The sequence below is a fragment of the Alligator sinensis genome, unplaced genomic scaffold (assembly GCF_000455745.1).
Source record: "Alligator sinensis unplaced genomic scaffold, ASM45574v1 scaffold258_1, whole genome shotgun sequence".
In the NCBI taxonomy this organism is placed as follows: domain Eukaryota; kingdom Metazoa; phylum Chordata; order Crocodylia; family Alligatoridae; genus Alligator; species Alligator sinensis.
The window spans coordinates 207,630-233,716 of NW_005842784.1; the positions used below are offsets into that span (position 1 = coordinate 207,630).

Consider the following 26,087-nt stretch of genomic DNA (forward strand, 5'->3'; position numbering starts at 1 on the left):
CCTGTCTGTCTCTCTCCTTCTCTTCTCTTATCTGTTCTCTGGGTCTCCTGAGAAGGGCACTGTAAATGCTGATCTTATTACAATTCTAGATAATATTCCTTGTACTCCTTTTCTCTTCTATATGTCTAAGATCTCCTTGTAATTGTTTTCTCATGAATAGAAAATTTGGCAGGGAATCTGTGTGGAACTGTATGAACAATTATGTTAGCTAATTTATGGGAAGCAGGCACCCAGGTACTTCTAAAACTTCACTAATGCCCACCTGCATCGTTGGTCACCTAAATAAGTTAGAGACAGATTTCCAAAGGCATTTCATAGTTATCTGCCTTCCTGATGCTCTTCACTTGCTTATCAAGGCATCAAGGTTAACAAGACATGAAGTTATCTGGTAAACTATTCTGAACAAGAGTGTTTTTGAACTTTCAAGAACTAATATGTTGAATTTTGGATCAAATCTCACCATTTTTATTCAGTCTGTTCTCAGGAAAGTCTTTGAAATAAGCAGGAGTCTTGCCTCTGTATGCTACAGTACAGTACAGTAATGAGGGCTGTATTTGGTGTTTCACATTAAGTTCTCTTTTCATAAGCTGATGAATTCTCTGGACAGTCCTTCAGAGCATACCTTACAGATGATTAAAGTAGGTAGGAACATAGGTCTAAAAGAGGCCCCTCAAGCCATTGAATTCTATCCCCTGTATTTGGAAGTAACCCTTTATCCAGGCACTTCACAGCTGGGTCAGATAGGGTGACCTTTGGCATAGGTACAGAGCAAGGGTTAAATTTATAGTGAAGTACCTTAACTTCTGTGCTACAATTTAGGGCTGTACGAAACTTCGATCCCTGATTCAATTCGGCGGAGATTCGGCTTGATTGAGCCGAATCTCCTAATCTGAATCAAAGCAGAGGACCCATTAATTTCTCCAAATTAAATTGGAACCCTTTGAATTGATTCGGAGAGATTCAGCAATTCGGACATAGACATGGCATTTAATGTTTTTTCTACATACCTCAAGGTAGCAGGCGGCTAGTGAATGCTGTGATGTTGGGGCACATGGAGCATCCCACAGGAGTGTGGGGGGCTCCCCAGTGTGCTCAGCAGCAGGCCCAGAAGTAGACCAGAAGCACTTCCAGGTGCAGTGGAACAGGTCCACTTCTGGGTCCACCCGGGGAGCATGCAGGACCTCCCCTCCGTGTCGCCCTGGCTCAATGACTGGTGCCTCCTGGGCCTGGGGGGGGGGCGGGCGGGGGCACCCGGGGTTCCCTTGCAGCCGATTGCCGAGATGGGAGGGCATGGGTGGGGGCCCTGCGTGCTCCCTGGTCAACTTCTGGGTTTGCTGTTGAATATGTGGAGGCCCGTCCCACACTCCCATGGGACGCTCTATCCGCCCCAGCATCACAGCATTCACAAGCCGCGCTGCTACCTTGAGGTATGTAGAAAAAAACATTTAAAGCTGTGTCTATGTCTGAATCGTGATTCTCTAAATCAGCATCGAATCTTCAGATTTGGATTCAGCTGAATCAAATCAGGGACAGTGATCTGAATCAACTAATTGAATCACTGTGCCTGATTCGAGCCAAATCTGAATCCGAATTGAATAAGGCCCGCTTCACACACCCCTACTACAATCCCACTCAGTTAGCATAGTAGTTAACTCTTATAAAACCCTGCAACAATATTTGACAACTTTGGTAAAAAAGATTACAGGAAGTTTGGCCCACTGATTCATTTTAGTAACTGAGACTATAGTGAAAACTGAAAAGGTGTAAGAAATAATCCACCCTGGGAGGTTCTCTGAAAACTATGGTTTGGGTTCAGGGTATAAAACTACAGGTTCCAATTTTAAATTTCAAAAGTTATATACGAGCAACTAATTGTGGCCTGTTTTGACATTAATTATTTATTATTTTAAGGGATAGCTTGGTTTTAGTACTGTTGTTTTTTTCAGTCTTTTTGATCCCATGACTAGCCTCCCCTCCACAACTTCCCTGCTGTCACACAGACAACCTCCCTTGTGGTCCTCTTGCAGGCGTGCTTTAGAGCAGTGGTTCTCAACTGGGGTGCCATAAGACCCTTCAAGTCATACTGTGGCACAAGTGCCACTGTGGCCAAGTGGGACTGCCCAGCATGCCTTCTGAAAAGCCAGATTGGGAAGTAGCTGCAGATGAAGCACTTGTTCTTCACATAGCCCTTCTCAGTCTGCCTCACATGCTTCTCATGAAAACAGAGGGACACCAGGCACATGGGACTGTCCAGTACCCCTCTGTTTCCAGGATGAGCTTGTGGGGTTGGACAAGGAAGGGCTGTGGCAAGAGGGCTTGCTCTAGTTGCAACCCCTCGCACTGCCTGGCCAGAGGAGCCAGGCTCAATTGTGTCATAACCCAATGATTTTTAGTGCCTCGGCACATTGGAATTTTCCCGCCACATGGAGCTTTCTTTGCACGGTGGATTTCTCAGCTGCAGAGAGAAAACCCCGGTGCAAAAGAGTTCCTGCCACACATATGCAAATTAGTGTCCCACTATTGGTCAATTCTAAATTATTCCTACGTGGCGGCTAGCAATTGGCTCGCTAGCTGTATAAAGGGTTAGAGCAGTTTCCGCCCAAGTTGGAGGACTCCACAACTATCTCGTGGGGAAGTCTAAGTGCACTGTGGAGCCTAGCAAACTCCGCGTGTGTCTTGGAGGAGGACATAGGGGCCTGATCAGCTTCTAGCCACTCCCGTCATAGTGGAAAGATTGACGTACCCCCCGCGTTGAGCTTGCGGAGTCGTACATCGATGACTCATCTGGGTTCGGTTCGACAAGTGATCTGACTTCTGTTTGTTTGTGTGCAACTGTAACTCAAGCAAGTTTCCTTCCTGCACTGTGACCGTCGGCAGTGTAAGTAAAGCTTTTGTTATACAACCAATACGCTTCCTTGCCTAATTCTACTCCGTCGTGGAAAAACCCCACCTGACGGTCCGGGCTACTGGCCATAGCCTTAGACTGCCCTCGGCTCCCACAAACTGAAGCACTACTTTGTGCCTTCTAGCTGGAGGAGCCAGGTGCAGAGACCCCCAGGGCATACAAGACCACCTTCCTCCCCCCCTGCCTCCTCCAGGAGCACAGGGGAGTTTTGTCCAGGGCATGAAACACATTAGCTATGCCTCTGCTTCTTCCTGCTTTAGGTTTATCAGATAACCCTAACATAGACAGGAGCATGCAGGGTTGAGAACCACTGAAGTAAATTGAGGCAGCATAACAGTTATTCTCAACCAGGGAATGTGGTCTAAATGTGACACTGCCTAGTGTTATGGGGGTGTTTGTGGGTGGCTGGTCCACTGCCCATATCTGCCTTTGTACCCCATGTTTGGGACTTCTGTAGCTCTCTAGTTAAAAGCCACTGGTCTAGTGGATAAGAGTTGCCTCAGGATAGAGGACTTCAAGGCAAAAACTGGGAGTTGACTGTCTTGAGGCAACTGTGTACAAACGAGCAGCTGTTCTGAGAAGAAACTCCCCATCTCCCCTGGTGCAACTGCCTTGGAGTGGGACCAGGGTCAGGTTTCCTGGTTTAGGACAGATTTGTCTATTCATCATGTCATTTGAGCTTCTCTTTTCTTGGAACAACTGGAGTTTTCCCATGATATCCCATTATGATGTGCATGACCTGAGAGAAATCAGTGCATTTGCTGACCGCTGTCTTAACTGCACTTACTAAGTTGAGCTTTCTGCATTTAGCAATAACTTTCTGATCTCTTCACAGAGGTCCTACAGCTTTCATAGGGCTTTAGCTGTGTCCTGTGTAGTGTGGTGATTTTGCTCTTTTGTATTTCTCTAAGGGAATCCTCCCTTTAAAGAAAGCTCTTTAAGGGAATCTTCCCTTTAAGGGAAGTTCTATTATTGTTGATATTTTAGATAAATTTTATGCTCTCTAACAGCATATGAATTTTGAGAGTCTCGTGTAGGTTTACTGTGTGGTTATTGTTACTGCTCTAAGTTCTTGACTTGAAACTGGATAATTTGTGTTCTATCAGTTTGGTGGGTGAGGCTGGGGGAAACTTGGTTTTGTTTGTTTTGAGCCTCATGCAATTGTTTCGATTAGCTCTTTGATTTAAACAGCAAAAATATAGCTTGGTCAGAGATTAGGTTGGTGGGGTCGAGTTTCCCATAGCTGTTGATGACAGTGTTTACATATTCTGTACTTCTTAGAAGGAAGACCCACTCATTCAGTAAGATAATCTTGACAATTTTGGGAGCTTGCTGATCTCTGAAATATGAAACATTTTCCTATAGAGATAATTAGTAAGGCTTTAATCCTGTGAATACAGGCGAGCTTAACTTCAGCTGAATTCAGTGAGACTATTCATGTGACTTTTTTGGCGTGATGACAGAGCAGGAAAGGCATTTTGCTCTGACTCTGGAAGTGTAAGTTTGAGCCCTGCTCTTGACTCATGCCAAAAGCTGGTTCCAGTTGACCCAGCTGTAAATGGTTACTTGGTTTCTTGGGCTGAGAAATCAAAGGAGGATGAATGTGACACTAGCCTCATCACTCCTTGTAGTAGGTGTCTTTTGTGGCCAGAACACTCCTTGGCTCCTGGCTACAGAAACTGATGAACATTAACAACAGTAGTCCAATGGGTTTTAGGCTCAGGTGGACCTTTGACCTTGATTCATATGCTTAAAGTTAAATATATGTTGAAGTGCTTGCACTTAAGGCCTTAGGATATTATTGTTTACTTGGTAGTATACAGGCCTGGGAAGCATTCTAAATCCCAGCTCTGATAAACAAATCATCTAATTCATGTCCCTCAGTTTTTCTACATAAAACATTGACAGTGTTCACAGGGGTGCTACAAAGCTGAATCAATGAAATGTATTTCTTTTGAAACCCTGCCATGACATGGGGATGGATTCAATTACTTAACAGAACTTCCCACCTCTTAAAAACGGCTCTTTTTTCAGCCCTGCACTGAACTTCAAGTTAGGGATGTAGCTCAGCCTCTACTCCTTTACTTAAGGGATGGAGTACCTGGGAGGGTTGTCACTTCTGGGCTGGTATTATGAATTCATAATGATTGAGCCCTTCTTGCTAGTAGCTACTGCTCTTACTGAGGCCCCCTCTACGTGTTACAGGTATTGTGCAATTAATTGTTTAATTGAGCAGTTACCTTAAGACCAGCAGAGTAGCTATTACACCATAAAAAGCTCCAACCAGCTATGACATTAGACCTCAAACATGTGTACTAATTTTATAGCTGGTTGCTATTGAGCTTTCCTTTTTATGCATAGCAGGGTCTCCCCTGTAGCTAGTTGCCCTGTCAGTTGATGGGGTTCTCAGCTGCAGAGGTGCACAGTGCCCGGTGTGAAAAACCCAGAGCTGGGTGATCATGACAGGCGTAATCTCCTGGCCTCAGGGGTGTGTGAAACCCCTGGGTCTGGGGGAGTCAAAGCTGCCGCAATCCTCCAGGCCTTTGGGTTTCATGTACCAGCACACCTATAGGTTGGGAGATGACCTCCTCAGCAGCTCAGTGGCTGAGAGAGATCTTGGAGTCATAGATGACTTGAAGATGAACATGAGCCAGTAGTGTAATGAGGCCGTCAACAAGGCCAATTGCACCTTGTGTATTAGCAGATGCATGACCAACAGATCAAGGGAGGTGATGCTCCCCCTCTATGTGACACTGGTCAGGTCGCAGTTGGAGTACTGTGTCCAGTTTTGGGCACCGCACTTCAAGAGGGACATGCGGAATCTGGAGAGGGTTCAGAGGAGGGCCACTCACATGATTAGTGGCCTCCGTGAAAGACCTTACAAGGGGAGGTTGAGAGAGCTGGATCTCTTCAGCCTTCATAAGAGATGTCTGAGGGGAGACCTTGTAGCCACCTATAAGTTTATCAAGGGAGGACAGCAGGGAATTCATGAAGCGCTATTTACCAGAGTGCCCCAGGGAGTAACTAGGAATATGGGTGCAAACTAGTGGAGAGTAGATTTAGGTTAGACATTAGGAAGACATTTTTTACAGTAAGGGTGGCCAGAATCTGGAATGGGCTTCCAAGAAAGGTAGTATTATCACCTAACTTGGAGGTCTTCAATACGAGGCTTGATAGTCACCTGGCTGGGGTCATCTGACCTCAGTCCTCTTTCCTGCCAGGGGCAGGGGGTTGGACACGATGCTCCATTGTGGTCCCTTCCGACTCTACAATCTATGAATCAACCCCTGAGTCTTGGAGACTGTGGCTGCTGTTGTCCCCCAGTGCTGGGGGTGCATGAGACATCCCCCATGGCTTGGAGCCCCTAACCTGAGGGGGATCCCAGTTGTGGGAGCTTGCTTCTTGCCAGTGCAGGGAGAGCCTAGGATCAGGCTCCACCTTCACTGGCAATAAGGTTTGATGGGATCTAATGCTCAATCCCACAATCATGCTTCCTGCCATGCGTGTGTGGCATGGCAGGAGGTGCAAATGTGTGGATCATGCATTAGATCCCATTGTACCTTTACCTGTATGTCTAACAGGGGCCTGAGATGTAAGGCAAATTCTAGGAGCAGTGTTGTCCCTCTGGGTGATTTCAGTGATAGAGCTGTGTGTCGCCACTTTTAATGAAATTAATAATAAGAAAAAACATTCCACAGAGAGGTACATTTTAAAACAAATGTTGAGGACTTTGGAAGAATGATAGATAAGGATTTTATAAAAAGAAAACCAAGGCGGGTGTGGGGTCAAGTTACACTCTAGATTCCATACAGAATGGAAAACAGCAAACTTTGCTAAGGAAAGTCAACAAGGGAGAACACCATAGAGACAAATCAAAAAGGGACAAGATACCATTTTATAAATAAAAAATGTTATGGATGAATCATACTGCCATAAGTCATTATTTCATTTGGAAGTAAGCAGTTATACATGACCCAGTCAGAGTGGTAGCACATGGTATGGACCAGAATTAACCCCCCCCCACACTGATTTGAGATATAATCTTTGGAACTCAGCTTGGGAGATGCCTATGGCCTGTATTTTTTCCAACAGTTCTTAGCACCTGCAGCTCCCATTGACTTCTGCTGGATATCACTCTTTGCCTCTGAAAATTGGGACATATATGTGTCCCAAACCAAAAACTGAGGAATGCAAATTTGTGGACACTTTTGAAAAACAGTGGCACTTTTGAAAGCATTTCTCTTTCCTCTTGTGAATACATAGTTTTTCTTAGTTCTCCCACATCTTCTATACATAGACTAATTACAACTACTCACTATTCCTAACTTGTATTTTATATACTGATATTCCTTCCATGTCTTGCATGGAAGGACTTACAATGTAAAATATACATGTATATATGGTTCACATTTCTTTTAGAAAAAGCTAAAGTAAAGTTGAATCTGAACGTATATATGGAATTTTTCATTATTCAAAATCAACAGTGTTTGTAGGCTAGTTTATAGCTGGTGATTTGGTTCCTAATCTTTAAGGTTAGGGACAAAAATTACACATAACCAGTATAAGTGATCAGAAACTGGTTCAAATCTGTAGCACAACAGAAGTTCAGTGCACATAAACCACTTTCAAACTGTCTGAACTGTTTTAAGATAAACTGGGATGGATTTTATATCAGATTTAACTGATTTAGGTTAAATGAGTTTATTGAACTTCTGTCCCAGAGCCCCTCCAGATTCAAGTTAACTCACAGACCCCCAGCATCCCAGAGAACTTTGCACCTCCCCTGCAGACTGCCACAATTGCAGAGTGGGTGGGTTAGCCTTGACCTAAGCTGACTGCTCCAGTGAACAGGGAAGTGTGCTCTACCACCCCCCGGCTTCTGGCCTGGGCCACTGCAGGCATCTAGATGTATTTCTGGAATCAAAAGTGAATGTCTGTTCACTTGCTTATTGGTCCAATCTGCACAACTTGGACTAACCTGCAAAGATTCAATCGATTCAGTCTTGGGCTTTTTGGCTGTCTGTACTTAGCCTAAGTGTGTAGCATGGAGACAAACCCTCATAAGACACATGAGCCAGAGCAGAGTAGACATCAAATGATGTGGGATTCGTTCATTAAAAAATAACTAATTAGGGGTGCACCAATTAGAGAATTTTTGGGCTGATACTGATGGCTAATTTTTAAGGAGCCATATTGGTCGATACCGGCCGATTCTGATAGGCAGCCGGGCAGCTTGGAGACCCATGTCAGGGTGGGGCAGGGTATAGGATGGAGCTGCGAGTGGCTCATTTGGGGGGGCTGTGCTCGGGGCAGGCAGCAGTGGTGCTGGGAGGAGGGTACAGGGGGTGGGGTTGCAGCCACCCCAACATTCACTGTACCCACTCTGTAGCCCCCTCCCAGTGCCGCTGCCATGCACCCTGAGTGCAGCACACTCTGAGCACAGCACAGCCTGGCCCAGCCCCCGCTAGGAAGAGCCTGGCGCAGCCCCCAGCCTCAGCCCACAGTGGCAGCCTGCCCTTGCCCCGTGTGTAGATCCGGGGGCACATGCCCCCCATGTTCTCCTGGGGTGTGCGCAGGGGTGGGAGCTTCCTCCCTCCGTGCCCCCCCGTTGAGCCACTCGTGGCTCTGTCCTTAGCCCCACCCCACCCTGACTGAGCAGCACCTGCCCAGCCCCATTCTCTCCCTCACTGTGGGAGCCTTGATCTACCCCCCTTTTCCCCCACAACAGACTTACCAGCCAGATGCTGGTCTCTAAGCTGCTGGGCTGTGCTGCTGGCCCCATGCATGCTGTGGCTGTGCGCATGCACGGGGCATTTATTGGTCACATTATCAGCTTCATCAGCCAAAAAAAGCCGATTTCCGATGCTTTCAATTTTCCCTATATCGGTGCTGATCTGATATGGGACTGAGGTATTGGTGCACCTCTGTAACTAATATTACTAATAGGTTGATATTCAGGATTGTTTGTACATGGTACACTAACAACTGATCTGCTGGATCAGATCTTTGGACACTCAGATCTTTTTTTTTCTTCTGTCAGTAGCCAATACTGTGAAGGAAGGTATAGTTTCCTATCCCTTCTAAAGTGCATGTCAGGTTTACTGTGCTTTGCCATACATGAGGGAGATAACAAGCCAACCTGAACCCAGTAGCAGAGATCTGTTTATACTCAGAGGAAAGAGACTTGATTCTTCCCAGCTTTGTGATACGCTTAAAGCAAGAAAAATGGAGGCTTGAAATCCTTGAGGGATTTGGGGTGGTTTTTGTTTATAATGGGAGAACATCTGAAGGCAATATGTGCCTGGGGCTAAGAAACATTCTTTTAAGAAGCTGTGCACTGCTGTGTACAGAAACCTGATGCTGCTGTTATGGTTGAAACGGTAAAACTGGAATTATCATTGACCCATGTGAAAACAGGTCAACTTTGACTCAGTGAGCTCTCTGTAGAACAATAGCTGACACTGGTGCAAAGAAATGACTCTTCAGGAGTTCTTTGTTACACCAAGAGGCACAGAGCTTCTACAGAAATTTTTTTAAAGATAAGCAGTTTCTGTACTCCAACAGGATTCATTTCACTGCATACAGCCAGAGTGATCAGGTTTTATATGGAGAGAGTGGGCAGGCCTTTGGGGATGAATTTTGTCTCCGAATTGGGGTTCAGGATTTGCCCTCCAGGCTGTGGCCTCTCTGTGCCTTTCATCTGTGTTGTGCTGTCAGAGAACCTGTAATAGCTCCTTTAACCTGCTCCTCCTGGCCGTCTCCACGCTAGCTTATGGAGACCTGATAGAGACACCCTTTTGCAGCCTCTGATGGATGGACAGATCTTTCTGTACAGCTGCTCCACTTCATAGCCCATCACGTGTTTAAAGAGGACAGTGGGCCTTGTGCACATGAGGGTGAAACTGATGTGACGGGCTAGCTGGCAGTGACCTAGCCCAGGGGTTTTGAAAGGGCAAAAGATGATTGGAGGACTTGGGATTCCCTTTCCTCACCAATCAGGCCCAGAGATTCACCCCTCATGTCCCCTGATTGGCCCCATGGGTCACCTGGAGAGGGATAAAAGGGGCAGCACACGTGACTCAGGGGGAGACCAGTGAGGAACTATGAGGAAGGAGCGTCAAAGAGCTAGCAAGAGCTGGGCCAGCAGGACGGGAGCAGTTGCCCCAGAAGAGCCTGAAGGAGCAGGACCTGCAGGCAGCAGTTGGACCCTCAGCAGCACAGCATGTGGCCGGCAGGAGAGGCTTCCTGCTGGGCTCCAGGATCCCCTACGAGAGGCTGTGGCCAGCAGGAGGATCTGAGCAGCAACCTGAGGGGTTCCCAGCTCTGCTTCCAGCTCCTCCAATCAGAGACCAGGCAGCTTGACGTGAGGCCGGGGCTCCGGGAAGGTTAAGACCCCTTGCAGTTTGGAGCAGTGCCAGCACTGGTGGCTGTTTGGCAGTGTTCCTGCCTACCACATGGTTCAAGTCCCAGTTTTGGTGACTTGGGGTGAGTGAGCTAACATGGAGAAATTCCTCTTGCCATTGCCATTCCTCTTGAAAGGAGCCATTGTGTTTTTCACCTTTCTCCCCCTCCAGGTACCCAGGCCCTATATTTCTTTGTCCTTTGACATTTTGTATTTTGTGCCTTTTTATATTTCCCCAACCAGTATTGTTTGCTCTGCTGTTTGTGTTTTATATTTTGTTAACCCTGTCTTTTGTCAATGATTGTAAGTGTCTAACCTTTGTTGAATCCTGCTCTGCCCCCTTGGGACATTGTGGTGTCCACTATACCCCCTGATTATGCCTGTTATGTTCCCAGTATTGTTCCCTCATTAAAAGGTATATGGTTAAGTCCCCAGTGGTGGTCTGGCTCTGCTCTGTAGGGGGAGGAGAGTACCTACACCTCCCACAGCGCTTGTGCACCTGCTTTGATCCCTTCAATTGGAGAGGGGGTACCTTTTGGAGTACTGCCCAGGTTACACTTAAATTTACCTGGAGCTGGGAACTGAAGAGTGAAATGACTGTCAGGGAGTAATCTAGCACAATGTTTAAAATGAAGCCGGTGGCCAGCTTGAAGCTTAAATCCTCCAGGCTAATGTGAGGAAGGTTGTCAAGAGGGCAACACTGTTTATCATGGGTTCATGAGGGTTTCTGATTAGGCAGTTTTTTCTTTCTTTCCTTTTCCTTCTTTCTTTGCAATAATGAACTAAACATTATCCGTTCAAATACCTTGGCATGACTCGAAGTCCGATGTCAGTTATTACTTTGTAAATCTATTTTACCTTGCCCGGCGTCTTGGATGAAGTTCCACTGATTCTTGCTGGTTTAAAGTGTATCGGCACATTGTGCTTTCTAATCGTGTGTGTGTTTTGGATTAAGAAAAGAGAAGATTTGTTCCTGTGTAGAACACACTGGAGAGTTTCCAGATAGTCTGCGGTATAAATACCTTTGGCATTTGGCACAAGAAAGCGAGATTGCTAGGGTTCATGTAAAATCTTGGCAACTTTTTAGTTTGTTAGGCAGTTGTGACCATTCCTATTTTGGAGTGAAAAGTGACCTAGAATATGAAGTATGGCTAGTAGAGAGAGTGAAGCATAGAAGTAATTTTAGTTTCATATCTTCTGTTGTAAGGATAAAATATAAAAATTGGATTAATTAAAAATTTAAAGTAAGATTCTAATGACATTGGCTTTAGTTCATGGGTTCATTTGAGCTAAGCTCAGTATAGGAGATCCAGTGAGAGAAAGATGATATTAAGCCCCCTGGTATTGGCCAAGGTCTGTGAGAAGTAGGGTGGATAGATACTAGGTGTAATTTAGGAAGCTACAATATAGCTTTGCATTAAACCATTTCCTAATTGCTGAGAGAGTGAGAGCTGTCCTGTACCAACAGAATCCTTAACTGCCTCGTTAGAGATGTGGTACGGGGCCAGAGGCGAGGCCATATTCTGGCAGGTCATTCTCAGGAGATGGGTTGTTTCTATTTTTGTCTAACGTTTCTTTTAAATGTTTTTCTTCATCTGGCTGAAAAAAAAAATCTATTTTTTTCCAGAGAATCTTTGGGCTGGAAGCAGGCAGATCTGTTAGTAAATGTTGTTTTGTTCTAAATAAGCAAATTATAGAATAAGAAAATGGATGGTTCACTTAAGTGTCCTTCACTTAATGTATTCAAGCACTAGCTGAGTAGTGTGAATTCAATTCTTTTGAGAAAGGGAGGTAGATAGACATATGTTTCTAGAAGAAAGTCTGTCCTTTAATTTAGATTTAATAAAGATATAGTTGAAATAATTTAAGGGCACATTTTTTAAGCATGAAATGTTTGCAAAGCTTGCATAAATATGTTTTTGATCATTATGAATGAAAACTTTCTAGTAAATCTACATTACAAACAAATTTGGCAGCTTTAATTTTGAAACTGTTCCAAGAATCTGATATGATGGTGACCTAATGAAGAACACTTGGGGCAGTTTATAAGCTCAGTCTTGGATCAGTTTACACTTACAAATTGCATAGTTTTCTCTTCACAGTATTATACTGTAGATCAGAGTGATTAATTGTTAATCCCAATTAAGATAATCACATCAGTTTCAATAACATCCACGTCATATTCATTTTACACAATTAATCCTGTGGATTAAACGTGAATTGATTGAACAGATCAGCAGACATGAAAAAAGTCTTCTGTAGAGATAGCACACTAGTGTTGCACAATTATTATGTTGCTTATATGACACTAGCTAAAACGCAGCAGTTGCTTTCAAATATGAAAGCACAGAAACTTAATGAAAATGATAATTCCCTTTAAAATGTCCTCAATAGCCCCCATAGGGTTATTTTCATCACCCAAAAAACCAGAAAGATATGTGATTCCGATGTTCATTTTCATCAAGCTTTTTTGTAATTAAAAAAAGTTTGTACTTTTCCCATGAGAACAACTTGGGAAATATTTGAATGTGAGTTCTTCTGACATTAATTGAAACAGTATACAAACCATTTAAAAATCATGGCTCCCACCTCCAAAGATCAGAAGGCAGACTATTCCATCTTTTCTCTGAGCCTAACCTGCATAAAATAAACTATTCCAAACAGGCAATTTTAGCACACCTTTAACTCTCCTATGAAATATGAACTTTCATTTCTACCTATGGGAATTTTTACGATCTTTTCTGCTATGCTTGATGAAGGGTGTTTCTGGCTGAAAGCTTGCAATTAAAGATTTTTTTTTGCAAAAATCTAGTTGGTCTAATAAAAGATATCACCTCTACCATGAATTCTGTTTCCTTTTGCCTCTAGATCAATATGGCTCCAACCTGGATACTTGTGTGTGTGTGTGTAGCTGATGGCAATTATACAAAGAGATTAGAATGAAATAATTTATTTGTGCAACATTTTGAATGTGTGAAAATCTATTATTTTTTTTAAAAGTAAAAGATTCTAAATACATTTACTTCATCAAATAATAGAACACTGTTTTTGCAACTCTCATATATCATTTGAATATTTTGTACACAGGGAGTATTCATTGTACATCTTGGATGCTCATTGTTAATTTTCCAGCTTCATTTTGCAGCCGTAGGACAGGAGTAAAAAATGAGGGTCAGATGGGCAAGCAGAAGGGAAGAGAGTCAAGATAGTAATATAATATGAAATGTTTGGCAGTCTTCCCAGCTAGGGAGAGCATACATTTTTGTGTGCAATAAATGTTGACATTTCAATCAAAATTATCACACACATTTTGGCAGAGGAGTACAAGGGAGTTAAAAAGTCACATCACAACCTAAATCCATGGTTGATATTTCTATAAAATAAACTCATAACTTTGGGGATATATTTTGAAGGGTTTGGCTCCTGCTCTTTGCTTTCTTGAGGCTACAGTACTGCTTAAAATGGGGGGTGGGGTTGAGAAGACAGTCAAAAAGAGGGTAAGGCCATCCTTCCCACAAACACTCAGGCTTTCTCATCTACCCAAAGAACACCGTGTGCTATTTCATGCTCACTCACACCTGCACCTTGAGGCTGCTGCAGGCTTTTTCCTGCCAAAGCCTGTAAGAATTCTTCTAGACTTCCTGTACCCTTACAGCAACCCCTCTGCTTAATTATATAATTCTCAAGCTCTTGCCTGCTCGCACAACCCTCCCAAGTTCAGCTTTTCCCACGCTGCATCACAAGTGTCCATGAAATCACCTGCCATTGTCACTGGTGAGAAATGTTATTTGTTCAGAAAACTCTACAGCTTTGTTGCAATCAGCTAGGGCCCTATATCATTATAGTTTCTAGCTTAGTAGAGTGGTGAGTTATGGAAAGAAATAATATGCTGAGTTTTGACATTCAGTTAAGTGTTTCATCTATTTATATATATATATTAAATGGCTAAAAAATGCTTCTTTATTTTATTTCATAGGATCCTTCAAACCAAAAATGTGGAAGAAAGAAAACTGTGTCCTTCAGCAGCATGCCATCAGAGAAGAAGATAAGCAGTGCTAGTGACTGTATCAGCTTTATGCAGGCTGGCTGTGAACTGAAGAAAGTTCGTCCAAATTCCCGGATTTATAATCGTTTTTTCACTTTAGACCCTGACTTGCAAGCTCTTCGGTGGGAACCTTCCAAGAAAGATCTTGACAAAGCTAAGCTTGATATCTCTGCTATAAAAGAGATCAGACCAGGGAAAAACACTGAAACGTTCAGGAACAATGGACTTGCAGACCAGATTTCTGAGGACTGTGCTCTCTCTATAATTCATGGGGAGAACTATGAATCTCTAGACCTGGTTGCCAATTCAGCTGATGTGGCCAATATTTGGGTGTCAGGTTTGCGTTACTTGGTTTCACGTAGCAAACAACCTCTGGATTTGATGGAAAGCAGCCATAATACCCCTCGGTTTGTGTGGTTAAAAACTGTATTTGATGCTGCAGATGTTGATGGCAATGGTATAATGTTGGAAGATACATCTGTAGAGTTAATAAAACAGCTTAATCCTACTCTAAAGGAATCAAAGATCCGGTTAAAATTTAAGGAAATCCAGAGAAGTAAAGAAAAACTCACAACTCGAGTAACTAAAGAGGAATTTTGTGAAGCATTCAGTGAACTTTGCACAAGACCTGAGGTGTATTTCTTACTAGTGCAGATATCAAAAAACAAGGAATATTTAGATGCCAATGACCTCATGCTGTTTTTAGAAGCTGAGCAAGGAGTAACACATATCACAGAAGAAATGTGTCTAGATATTATCCGCAGATATGAGCTTTCTCAGGAAGGACGGTTGAAAGGATTTCTTGCTATTGATGGATTTACTCAGTATTTGTTATCCCCAGAATGTGACATTTTTGACCCTGAACACAAAAAAGTTGTCCAAGACATGACCCAGCCTTTATCACATTACTATATCAATGCATCTCACAATACATATCTAATAGAAGACCAGCTCAGAGGACCTGCTGATATTAATGGTTATGTTAGGGCTTTAAAGATGAGCTGTAGAAGTATTGAACTTGATGTTTGTGATGGTCCAGATAATGAGCCCATCATCTGTAATCGTAATAACATGACATCACCACTTGCCTTTCGAAGTGTTATTGAAGTAATAAACAAACTAGCTTTCATTTCTTCAGAATACCCTCTCATTCTCTGCTTGGGTAATCACTGTTCAGTACAACAACAGAAGGTAATGGTTCAACACATGAAGAGGATATTTGGAAACAAATTGTACACAGAAGCACCTTCACCATCAGAAACCTACCTCCCATCACCAGAGAAACTGAAAATGAAGATCATTGTGAAAGGGAAGAAGCTTCCCCCTGATGAGGATATATTAGAAGGAGAAGTAACTGATGAAGATGAAGAGGCTGAAATATCTCGAAGGATGTCTGAAGACTACAGTAGTGCACCAAGGTTGATCTGGCTCTGCAGGGAACTCTCTGATTTGGTATCTTTGTGCAAATCTGTCCGGTACAAAGATTTTGAGACATCTATGAAAAGTCAAAATTATTGGGAAATCTGCTCTTTTAGCGAGGCAGAAGCCAACAGAGTTGCAAATGAGTATCCAGAAGACTTTGTCAATTACAACAAAAAGCTTTTATCGAGGGTATATCCAAGTGCTATGAGGATAGATTCCAGTAACTTAAATCCTCAGGATTTTTGGAATTGTGGTTGCCAGATTGTGGCAATGAACTACCAGACACCAGGACCCATGATGGATCTACATACTGGCTGGTTTCTCCAGAATGGAGGATGTGGATATGTCCTTAGACCTTCTGTTATGCGTGATGAAGTGTCTTATTTCAGTGCAAATACAAAGGGCATTCTTCCAGGGGTCTCTCCTCAAGTTCTACACGTGAAAATTATCAGTGGACAGAACTTTCCAAAACCCAAGGGAGCTTGTGCAAAAGGGGATGTCATAGACCCATATGTTTGCATAGAAATACATGGAATTCCAGCAGACTGTACTGAACAAAGAACTAAAACTGTTCAGCAAAACAGTGATAATCCTATTTTTGATGAAAGTTTTGAGTTCCAAATAAATCTGCCAGAACTTGCTATGATCCGTTTTGTTGTTTTGGACGATGACTATATTGGTGATGAGTTTATAGGTCAGTATACTATACCACTTGAATGTTTACAGCCAGGATATCGGCATATACCCTTGCGCTCTTTTGTTGGAGATATCATGGAGCATGTTACACTTTTTGTTCACATTGCAATAACTAATCGAAGTGGAGGAGGAAAGGCACAAAAGCGTAGCCTGTCCGTGAGAATAGGAAAAAAAGCAAGAGAGTATACCATGCTGAGGAACACAGGCCTTAAGACTATTGATGACATCTTTAAACTAGCAGTGCATCCATTACGAGAAGCGACTGACATGAGGGAAAATATGCAGGTAAGAGAATTTTACTTCAAAATTGCTTTGTTCTGAACACTTGCAGCATTGTGATCTTAGTGTAATGCCTTTAAAGTAAATGGATATGCTTCTGTATCTTACTTGCCTAATTAACGCAGCATCTAACCCTTGGGCTAGGGACAGAAGTTACACGTAAACCACTTTAAGTGATCAGAAACTGGTTTAAACCTGTAACAGAACAAAAGTTCAGTGCACAGAAACCAGTTTCAAAATGGCCAAATGTTTAAGATAAACCTGGTTGAGTATAGTATCAGACTTAACTGATTTGGGTCAAACAGGTTTATGGAACTTCTGTCCCAGACCCCTTCCTAGTTTGAGTTAAATCAGAGTCCCCCAGCATCCCAGCATGTTTTTCAGCCCTGGGTGAGGCTGTCTGTTCCAGAGAGCAGGGCTGACCCCAACCCTCTCCTCTCTAGCTGGAACTCCAGCTGGATGAGAAGGAGGTGGAGACTGCAGGCACAGCAGCGTCTGCTTGCTGCTCAAGCAGGGATCCCTTCCTTCCTCTCCTCTCCCACAGCATGGACCTCAGTGGCATGGACCCCGGCTAGCATCTGTTCATGGTCACACCACCTCCATTTTAGCTAATGCTGACAGGTGTCTATGTGTGTGTGTCTCCAATTTTACTGGAACAAAGGCAGACAGAACAGTGTCTGCTTAGGGCTTTTTGGACCTAATCAATAGGTCAGCTGGTAATGTCTCTCCATTCTTCCTTAAAAATGCTTTGCAAAAAGCTGTTTAGGAAGGGCTTGAACTAATGAGAGAGACTTTGTTTTCTTGATGGGCTGATAAACTTTTTGTTTTGATAAGCTCCTTGCTGGCTTGTTGTCAGTGTTTAATGGGGGACAGAGAGAGGTGTGAAAAATGACTTGATTTGCAATTAATGTTATCCCTGTCATTTTGCTGCAGACAAGATGAAGAAGTGAGGAGAGGGAGATTGAAAAGCTCTGTATCATCAACAGTTGCATTCAGTCCATACAAGCAGTCCTTCACCCCCCACTCTTTTGCCTTAGAGTGCTAGCGGTGGGGGGGGAGGGGGCGGGATCTGGCCACACTCCTGCCCCTTGATCAGTGAGCAGGGGGTAACAGTTTGGTGAGGGCTGCTTCCCCCTCCCCCTCCAGGCATTCCCAGGCTGGGGACTGTACAGGCCGGGGTGTGGGTTTAAACCCCTCCATAATCATAACATCCTGCCGGGGCCTGGGCACGCCCCCCTCTCTGTCAGCTCAGCACTGTGGAATGGAGGGAGGTCTCACTCTAGCATTTCCCAGTTTCTAGCCTGAGCCCCTGCAGGCATGTACCTGTATGTCCTGAATCAAAAGTGAATGTGTATCCACTTTAGGGTTACCATATTTCCAGATATAAAAAAGAGGACACCTGTCACCGAGGGGTTGGGGGGAGGGAGAAATATGATGGTGGAGGGGCAGTGACATGCCCATTGCCCTGCCCCTGCCCATTCTGTTGCCTCTCACTGACAAGCCACATGTCCTCCTCCCCCCCAGCCCTGCTGCTGCCCCTCACTCTGGACCCATTGACCCCAGCCCTGCTGGTGCCCCTCACTCCAAAACAGTAGTACCCTGCTCTGTACCCCTTGCTGATGCCCCTCACTCCTGACCCGCAGACCCCCCGCAGCCCTGCCAGTGCCCTGCACACCCAACCCATAGTCACGCATCCTGTCCCTCACTCCTGACCCACAGCCCCCTGCCACCTGGGCCTGCTGATGTTCCTCACTCCCTACCCACAGTCCCTGCCCCCTAGCCCTGTCAGTGTCCCTCATTCTTGACCTGCAGATCCCTGCCCCACCAGCCCTGCTGCCCAAGCAGCTCCTGCATTGTGCACATGCCCCTCCCCTTCTCTCTCTCTCTCCCATTTGCTGGAGCCTGCGCGGGGAGCACATGACCCAATAGCCAATCACCTTGCCTGCTGCTCCCAGCCCCAAGCAGCCCGCCCAGGAGAGCAGAAAACCCAGACATTTCCTCTTATTTTAAAAACCTGCCTAGGTGCAGCACAGGGGGCCAAAAAAGAGGACACATCCGGGAAAACCCAGACATATGATGACTCTAATCCATTTTCAAATTAGTTTAATCTCTGTAGGTTAGACTAACCTGCAAAGTTGGAATCAATTCAGGCTTGGGCTTTTTGAATATCTGTCCCTAGCCTTAGTATTTAAAAGATAAAGGATCTAGCAGCTAAAGCTTTATGTTTACAGAAGCTAATTAATCTATAAATGTTAGGCTTAGATCTATTTTTTTCAAGTATATAGAAACAGTCTAGTTTCTTTAGCTATTTGGGAGATTACATTTAAGGACTAGAGTGAGATTACAACCAGCCACCCTCCTTTTATTTAGAGAACATCAATTAATCTTTGTTTTGCTAGTTAGTAAAAATATTTTATTAATATCCCCAATGTTTGTGAAGAAACACCTTAGTGGGTTATGTCATTAAGGTCTTATCTACACCAGATATATCTACTAAGGAAATTATGGTCTTATCTAGAACTCCTTGCCCCCTCACATGCATGTTTCAGACCTTTACAGGTACACCAGATACCATTTGGAATTGAGTTTGCTTTCAGCTAAGTATTGGTTTAGTTTGAAGTGGTTTACTGCTAGTGGACAATTCTAGCAAGTGTTACATTAAAACAGTTTAGATACTCTTCCTGGTACTGCATTCATAATGTTCCGGGGGTTTTTTGTTTTGCTTTTTTTGTTTGTTTGAAAATTCCCAGAATTTGCTGCTGTTTGACATGTTAGGAACTGGTAGGATAAGTACCCAGCATACATTACAATGGAACAAACTTTGATTAGTGCTGTATATATCGGGGTGAACTGCACTAGTTCAGTATAGGAGCCACCCTGGCTGACTGCACTCTGTGCTTTGGTTGCCATAGTTTCACTTGTACAGTTGGGAACCATTTGGTTAATTCTTGTGTGCTTCCAAAGAAAAACATAAGTGCATAACATTAAGCAATGAGAATTAAATATATATGTATTTGAATGGACAATAACTATCTCTCTGGTGAAACTAAGAAAACTGTACATTTATTCTTGAGAAATGGGGAAAGCACATTTTATATTACCTCAATGACCCTGCTATTCTGGACAGGGTCTAAAGTAAATTAAATTGGCAGCTGGAAAAGTTTACAAAATGATTTAAGTTTTAAATCATTCTCAGAGGAATATCTTAGGCATATTTTTAAGAATGGGAAACTTCCCAGCTTTTCCTTTCCTGTAGACCTTGGAAGTAACTAGTTTGAACCTTTGACTCCATCTTCTTTTCCCTTTGCTTCTGTAACAATAAATATTAGATTAAAACAGTGTATATGAAGTAGCATAGGAAGAAAAAATATCTATAAATACGACCCAAAGATTGCTTTAGCATTTGTTGAAAGACTAAATTTCAGCACAAGATATTGTTCTCAAGGATGTTCTGTAGAACAAATAGTGAACAGATTTTGTCCTTTTAATCTTTATACAAATATCTTGGCTTAATAAAAGAGCCTCTGATAATTTGTTGGAATTTTTCCGATGATTGGCAGGCAAAGAAAATGTAGGGTGGGTCACATTTGTGTGTTTTTATTGCTACAGGGTTCTCTTACCATGACTTTGTACATGCTGGTAATTTTATGACAAGGGAGGGGGTAAATAATGAAGACATATCAGTCACCATCCACTGTTTTTGCTGAAATCCTAGCGTGTTGGTTTAGTTTGACCTGTACATCTTTTATGGATTTTTCTTACATATGACTTATGAAGGGGAAAAAAAATGTTTGTGCCCCTCCTTTTCTTTTAACTCTTTTCTGATATGAAATGCCATCCCAAAAAACAATTAATTATTTCCTGCTTGCTTTCCCAGGAAAAATAACAGGTTTTTCTTACTTCTTTCTATTTAACAACACCCAGATGACTGGAGCATTTGTACAACAATAGAAGTGATTGAAATCTGAGAAATGGGGGGGAAGAGTTTTTTTGATGAAACTGTTTAAAGTGTGGGGAGTGGGACGAGAAGGAGAAATCTAGCCAGTGAAAAGCAGCTGTACAACTGGCAAATGGGCTGCCTGTGAATCCACAGATGGGAAAGGTCTGGGGAAAAGAGGATGAAGCTGGGTATCTCTACATGTGTATGTCCATGCCTCAGCAATCCATGGTTGCTGGAACATCCCATTGGTGTGGTAGGCAGCCCTCAAGATATTCTAATTAGGTCTCATGGACAAACTGATGGTAGGCCTGGATGAAGGAGCATACAACTGCAGAAGGGCAGAATCTGAGTATTTGGCCTTATGGGGGGGGTGTGTGTGTGACGGGGGTGGAGGTGGATTTTCTTTTACTAATATTTAACTCAAACTACTTAGACAAATTAGGACAAATGGATCTTCTTGTCCTTGGACAAGTTAGATAAAATTACAGAAGGGTATATTTTATTTCTTGAATTTCTTAATTAAAAAAACGATGCAGAAAAACAAAATGTCCTGCCTTTATAATGATCTGGCATCTTTGAGCAGTTGAAGACCCAGCCCCATTTTTTTTACCTTGCTCATGCAGGTTACTCAAATCTTCCCCATTTCTTGTCCTCAGAAGCATCACATTGTAAATGTGTTAATTACACTCCTGTGACCTGGCAAGCTTATACTTAAAATCCTCCAGCTGTGATCAAAGCCCTGCAAACCTATGGGCAGGTTTGAGTATGTATATGTGATACAGAAGCAAAGAGAAGTAAATAGACATCTGTATCTTGCTTATCATTACATTTGGGTTTATAGAAGTAACAGTCACTGCAAAACTATTTTTCCCGCTCCACAGAATTCCATAGTGTCTATTAAAGAGCTTTGTGGACTCCCTCCGATTGCCAGTCTGAAGCAGTGCATCCTAACTTTGTCCTCACGGCTTATAAACAGTGACAACACACCGTCCGTTATTCTCTGTATGAAAGATACGTTTCCTTACTTGGAACCTCTGGGCACCATGCCTGATGTACAGAAAAAAGTTCTAGCTGCATATGATCTGGTACGTTCTTTTATATCTATGAGTCTTTCTTTTCTTCTTCTGTTACTTTGTTTTGGATAGACTTTAAAAATGTGGCACCTGAGTTCATGCCTGCATTGCTTTGTGAGTAGCACCTTTGAAGTCAGTGTGGCTATTTCTACAAGCATCTAAATAATTATCTCTATATATATATATCTATATCTATATCTAGACATATATATAAATAAAACCATGATTTATACATATAATATATCCACATATATAGAATTTTTCATAATCAAGATATATATATGATAATATGGAAATCTAATACATATTATATATGTAGATAGATAGATATTCATAATTAGCACTCACACATACTAATTTTGAAAATTGATTGATATATATATATTAAACAGTTGTAGCTAGCAGGGTTTGGAGCTAAAAAAAAGTAACAGCTACACAACTTGTCCAGAGTCACAGTGCTGTTATCATTCAAAAGCAATCTTACTTCTTTGATGCTGTTTGCTGACTTCCAGGCAGTAGAGGGTGAGATCATTAGAAAGGAAAGAAGCCTGAGAAATACAGTGAACTAGACATGAGAGGTTCAGTTCCCATTGCCTGTGGTCAGTTATTACAAGTAACGTCAACTGGTGAACTTAACGTTCTTGCCAAAACAAATAAATGTTGCTCCTCACAGGAGTGTGAAAAAGTTGGAAGGGAAGTTTTTCAAAATGCCCAATGTTCATATATAATGAGGGATTGGAGTGGTGTTACTATAAATTGGTATTTCTGTATACATTAAGGGCCATGTTAAAATCATTCCAGTTAAAACAACAGTTTGGCCATGTCTTATAAATTTTATTTATTATTGGGACAAAATATGAACTGTAAGTGTATAATTTATAATGCCCATAACCTAGAATTGTGACTCACACATTTTACTACCATGCGTAGCAAAATACTGGGTTATTAGAGTACCTCCCTTTTTGCTTCCCTTCCCTGGCAAATAGCCTACATTGATTGATAACATATATTTTTGGTGAACTCTGACTTAAATATTGTATTTTGTTCCATGAGAATAAAACCCAAACTCGTTATATTATTTTACAGCTGTTTGAGTGAAAACGTTGCTGGTTATGGCCTTATGCCTATAAATCAGGGCTGTCCAACTGGCCGATTGGGGTCTATGTGTAGCTTGTGAGGGATTAAGTTGTGGTCCCCGGGCTCCCACTCAGCCACTGCTCCCCCATCCCTCTGGCTACAACAGCAGCTGGAGTCTCTGGCTCCTCTGGCTTCTGTTGCCTTCCCCTGTCTAAGGGAACAGTGTGGCATAGCCTGGGACGTGAAGAATGAGGTTGAGGACATGCGGGTGTGCAGACCAGCAGTATGGTGCGGTTTGGGGGTGGTGGGGAGAAGGGCACCCGCATGGGCGCATGGTGCAACAGGTTGTATCCATGTAGCATGCTGCCCAGGGGGCCCACGGGTTGTCCTGGTGTGGCTCTGAGGATGCCCCCCTACTGGAGCAGCCTGCAAGACATGTGACCCCTACTGGCAAAGTTGTTTGACATCTGGCCCCTGGCTTTTTAGAAGTTGGACAGCCCTGCTGTAACTAATACAACGACAGTCATTTCTAATACAGGATGCCTCCAGAAATGTTAGAGGTTGCAAGATAGACTGAACCACAGATACTATATGCTGCATGCTTTTTTTGTCTCATTTGTTTTTATTCTAATATGTTTTCCAAGATAAACAAAATGTATCTTTTGAGGTCTGGGATGATTTACAATTTAATTTTTTTTTGTATTATTTTAAATCTCCAATGATGTTTGATTTTTTTCCAAAAAAAGTTTAGTACTGAATAGAAGTTAATTAAATTTAAGTAATAAAACTCCAGCCATGACAATATAAGCCTGAGGATTTGGAAATCCAGTTGGCCTCTGTAGTAACTGAAGTCATTATTTTGGAGACTTAGCTTTTCTGATAGAGCTGCTGGCCTGAAGATCAGATTGCCATATAAATAAGAGCCATTTCCCTTTGGAAACCTAATGAAGGTTTTTTCCCCTGGAATTGATATGTAGTATCTCATCTTCATAACTATACTCTGAAGAATACATATGAGTTTTTAGGAATTCCTTATAGTGTGGAAATGGTCTTTCAAATGATATATGTGAAATGCCTCTCTGCAATTTAGACAAAATATTTGTATAACTTTTTTCATACAGAGCTTTTAGGTTTTGCTGTGGTGCAGGCATGTGTAACTCTAAGGATATATGCAGACATTTGCCGCACCTGATCTATGATCACACAGTTTACTTTAAGCCACATGATCGTAGATTGGGAGCAGCTTGTATACATGTTCAGCAGTGCTGGGAACCATGCCAGCAACTTGATATAAGTAAATTGGGATGGGGAGGGTCAGGTGGGATGAGAGTGTGCAGGGCTAGTGGGTTTCTGGGCGGGTCCAGAAGACATTTGGTGGGATAAAGAGGGAATAGTGGGCCTACAGGGGAAAATTGTCTGTCCAGGGGTGGAGGGGTTGCGTAGTGCTAAAAATCGTCCGGTCAGGGTCAGGGGAGTAGAAAATGCTCAGCCCCAGAACTGTGCTCCAAATATGTGCAGATGCTCAATGATCAGGCTAACCCCATTCCCAGTCTTAGTTCACCTCCCCAGGCTATCTGCATAGATCAGCATTTAGATTGACCTAACCCTAGTTAGGTCAATCGACATATAATGTCTGCATGTACCTTAAGTGAAGACACCACCAGAGATTGAAATCTGCACAGCAAAGAAAAAGGGCTCTTTCTGTGCTTGTGTCAGGGCTGAATTTGACCCATAATCATAACTAGTGGGTCCATGGGGCTGGGAAAGTGTTGTTCTTGTGGGCTCTTTTGGACAAATATATATTACAAAGTCACCTGACATTGCAGGAGACTGGACTTGGTGGTCTAAGAAGTCATTTCCAATCCTATATTTGTACTCGGTTTTAACATGCTAAACTATTACTCATTTCTAAAAAGAGAAAGTATGTGTCAAATATTTTCTATTTATGTTATAAACCTGTTTTTTTTTAGATAGTGACCACCTGCAGAATATTGACAGATGTCTTGATTAAAAAGTAATCCTTATATCTTAACTTGAATATTTGAACATGTAACATATAGGGCTATGCTTTCAAGTGTCTGAACACAGATTATTGATATAAAATGTGACCCTTCCATTTTATGGTGTTTGTAATAACTGTTTAAACCATTTCTTGTTTTTTTTTTTTTAATATGGAAGAGGGTGTTTTCCTGTAATAGAAATTTCTTAAGAATATGTCAGCCCACATGACAGTCTGGTTAAACTGGCAGACAGTGTATGTTTATGCCAGCAATAGGGAGTTTAAGCTAGAAAGCGTCAGTGAACTCTGAATTTAATTAAGATATGCAAAGAACATGTGTGGATAAGGAAAGAGATAAGGAGACTAACAGAGCAGAAGGGACAGTCTCTTTTGTTGTTGTCCAACACTTTTTAACCAAAAGAAGCTATTTGTATTAATAGACTTAAAAACAAAGGGAGGCTTTGGCAGAACACTATGTAAAATGTTTTGTGTGTGTGTTTTAAAGAAAAAGTATGCTGGGATTTTAAATTGTTAGTGGGGGATTATTTCAAACTTCAGATACTGATCCTGAAAACACTTCATTTACTCTCACAAGTTGTCAGTATCTTCAAAGGACTCCTGTGAGTAAGGGTGTGAAGGTTTGGGTTTGGAGCTAGGTTCTAAAAAACCCACTGACTACCTGATGGTACATATGAAAAATGAATTATATATTTAGCACATTATCCTGTATTAATGAAGCATATTTTAACTGCTTTTTCAGTGACATTGTCAAAAACTTGGCTTTAAATTTCATACCTTTGAGAATTGGCAAATATAATTTCATCTTGTTCAGTCTGAAGTTGAAAAGGTAGGTAGCTGGTGAAAACTAGAGAGACTACTTTTCCTTTGAGAGACAATGCATTTCAAAAGTTTAAAAGGCTTTTATGAGAACTAATCTACAATAGAAAAAAACTGCTATAACTTGTTGTGGATTTTTTTTCCATGGGAAACTGTCATCCTAATATCCTCTTTCTGAAAATATTGCAGACTTACCCAGTGTGTTAAATGGGGCATAGACAGTTCTGATATTCCATGCAAATAAAGATGCAGATGCTGAGACCTGTAGCAATGATCTTGAAAACAGTTAGCTGTCTGTTATGTTAGATTCATCTTTTGTTAACAGACAATGCTAGACAAAGATTATTTTGTGCAATTTTCCTGGAAAATTAGTTTTACCATTGCACCCTTCTAGTGTAGTGCCTCCTTTGCT

At 42.4% G+C, this 26,087-nt stretch overlaps 1 protein-coding gene across 2 annotated transcripts in view; it reads left to right on the forward strand.

The window, feature by feature from the left end:
* PLCL1 (phospholipase C like 1 (inactive)) overlaps nt 1-26,087 on the forward strand; it is a 199,176-nt gene that overhangs the window by 103,008 nt on the left and 70,081 nt on the right. Inside the window, exons 2-3 of one of the 2 annotated variants that reach the window (XM_006034945.3) lie at nt 14,284-16,755; nt 21,571-21,774. In XM_006034945.3, coding sequence (XP_006035007.1) covers nt 14,335-16,755; nt 21,571-21,774 — 2,625 coding nt within the window. In that variant the 5' untranslated portion in view covers nt 14,284-14,334. The remainder of the gene's footprint in view (nt 1-14,283; nt 16,756-21,570; nt 21,775-26,087) is intronic. The other variant, XM_025191065.1, reaches the window with a different exon arrangement.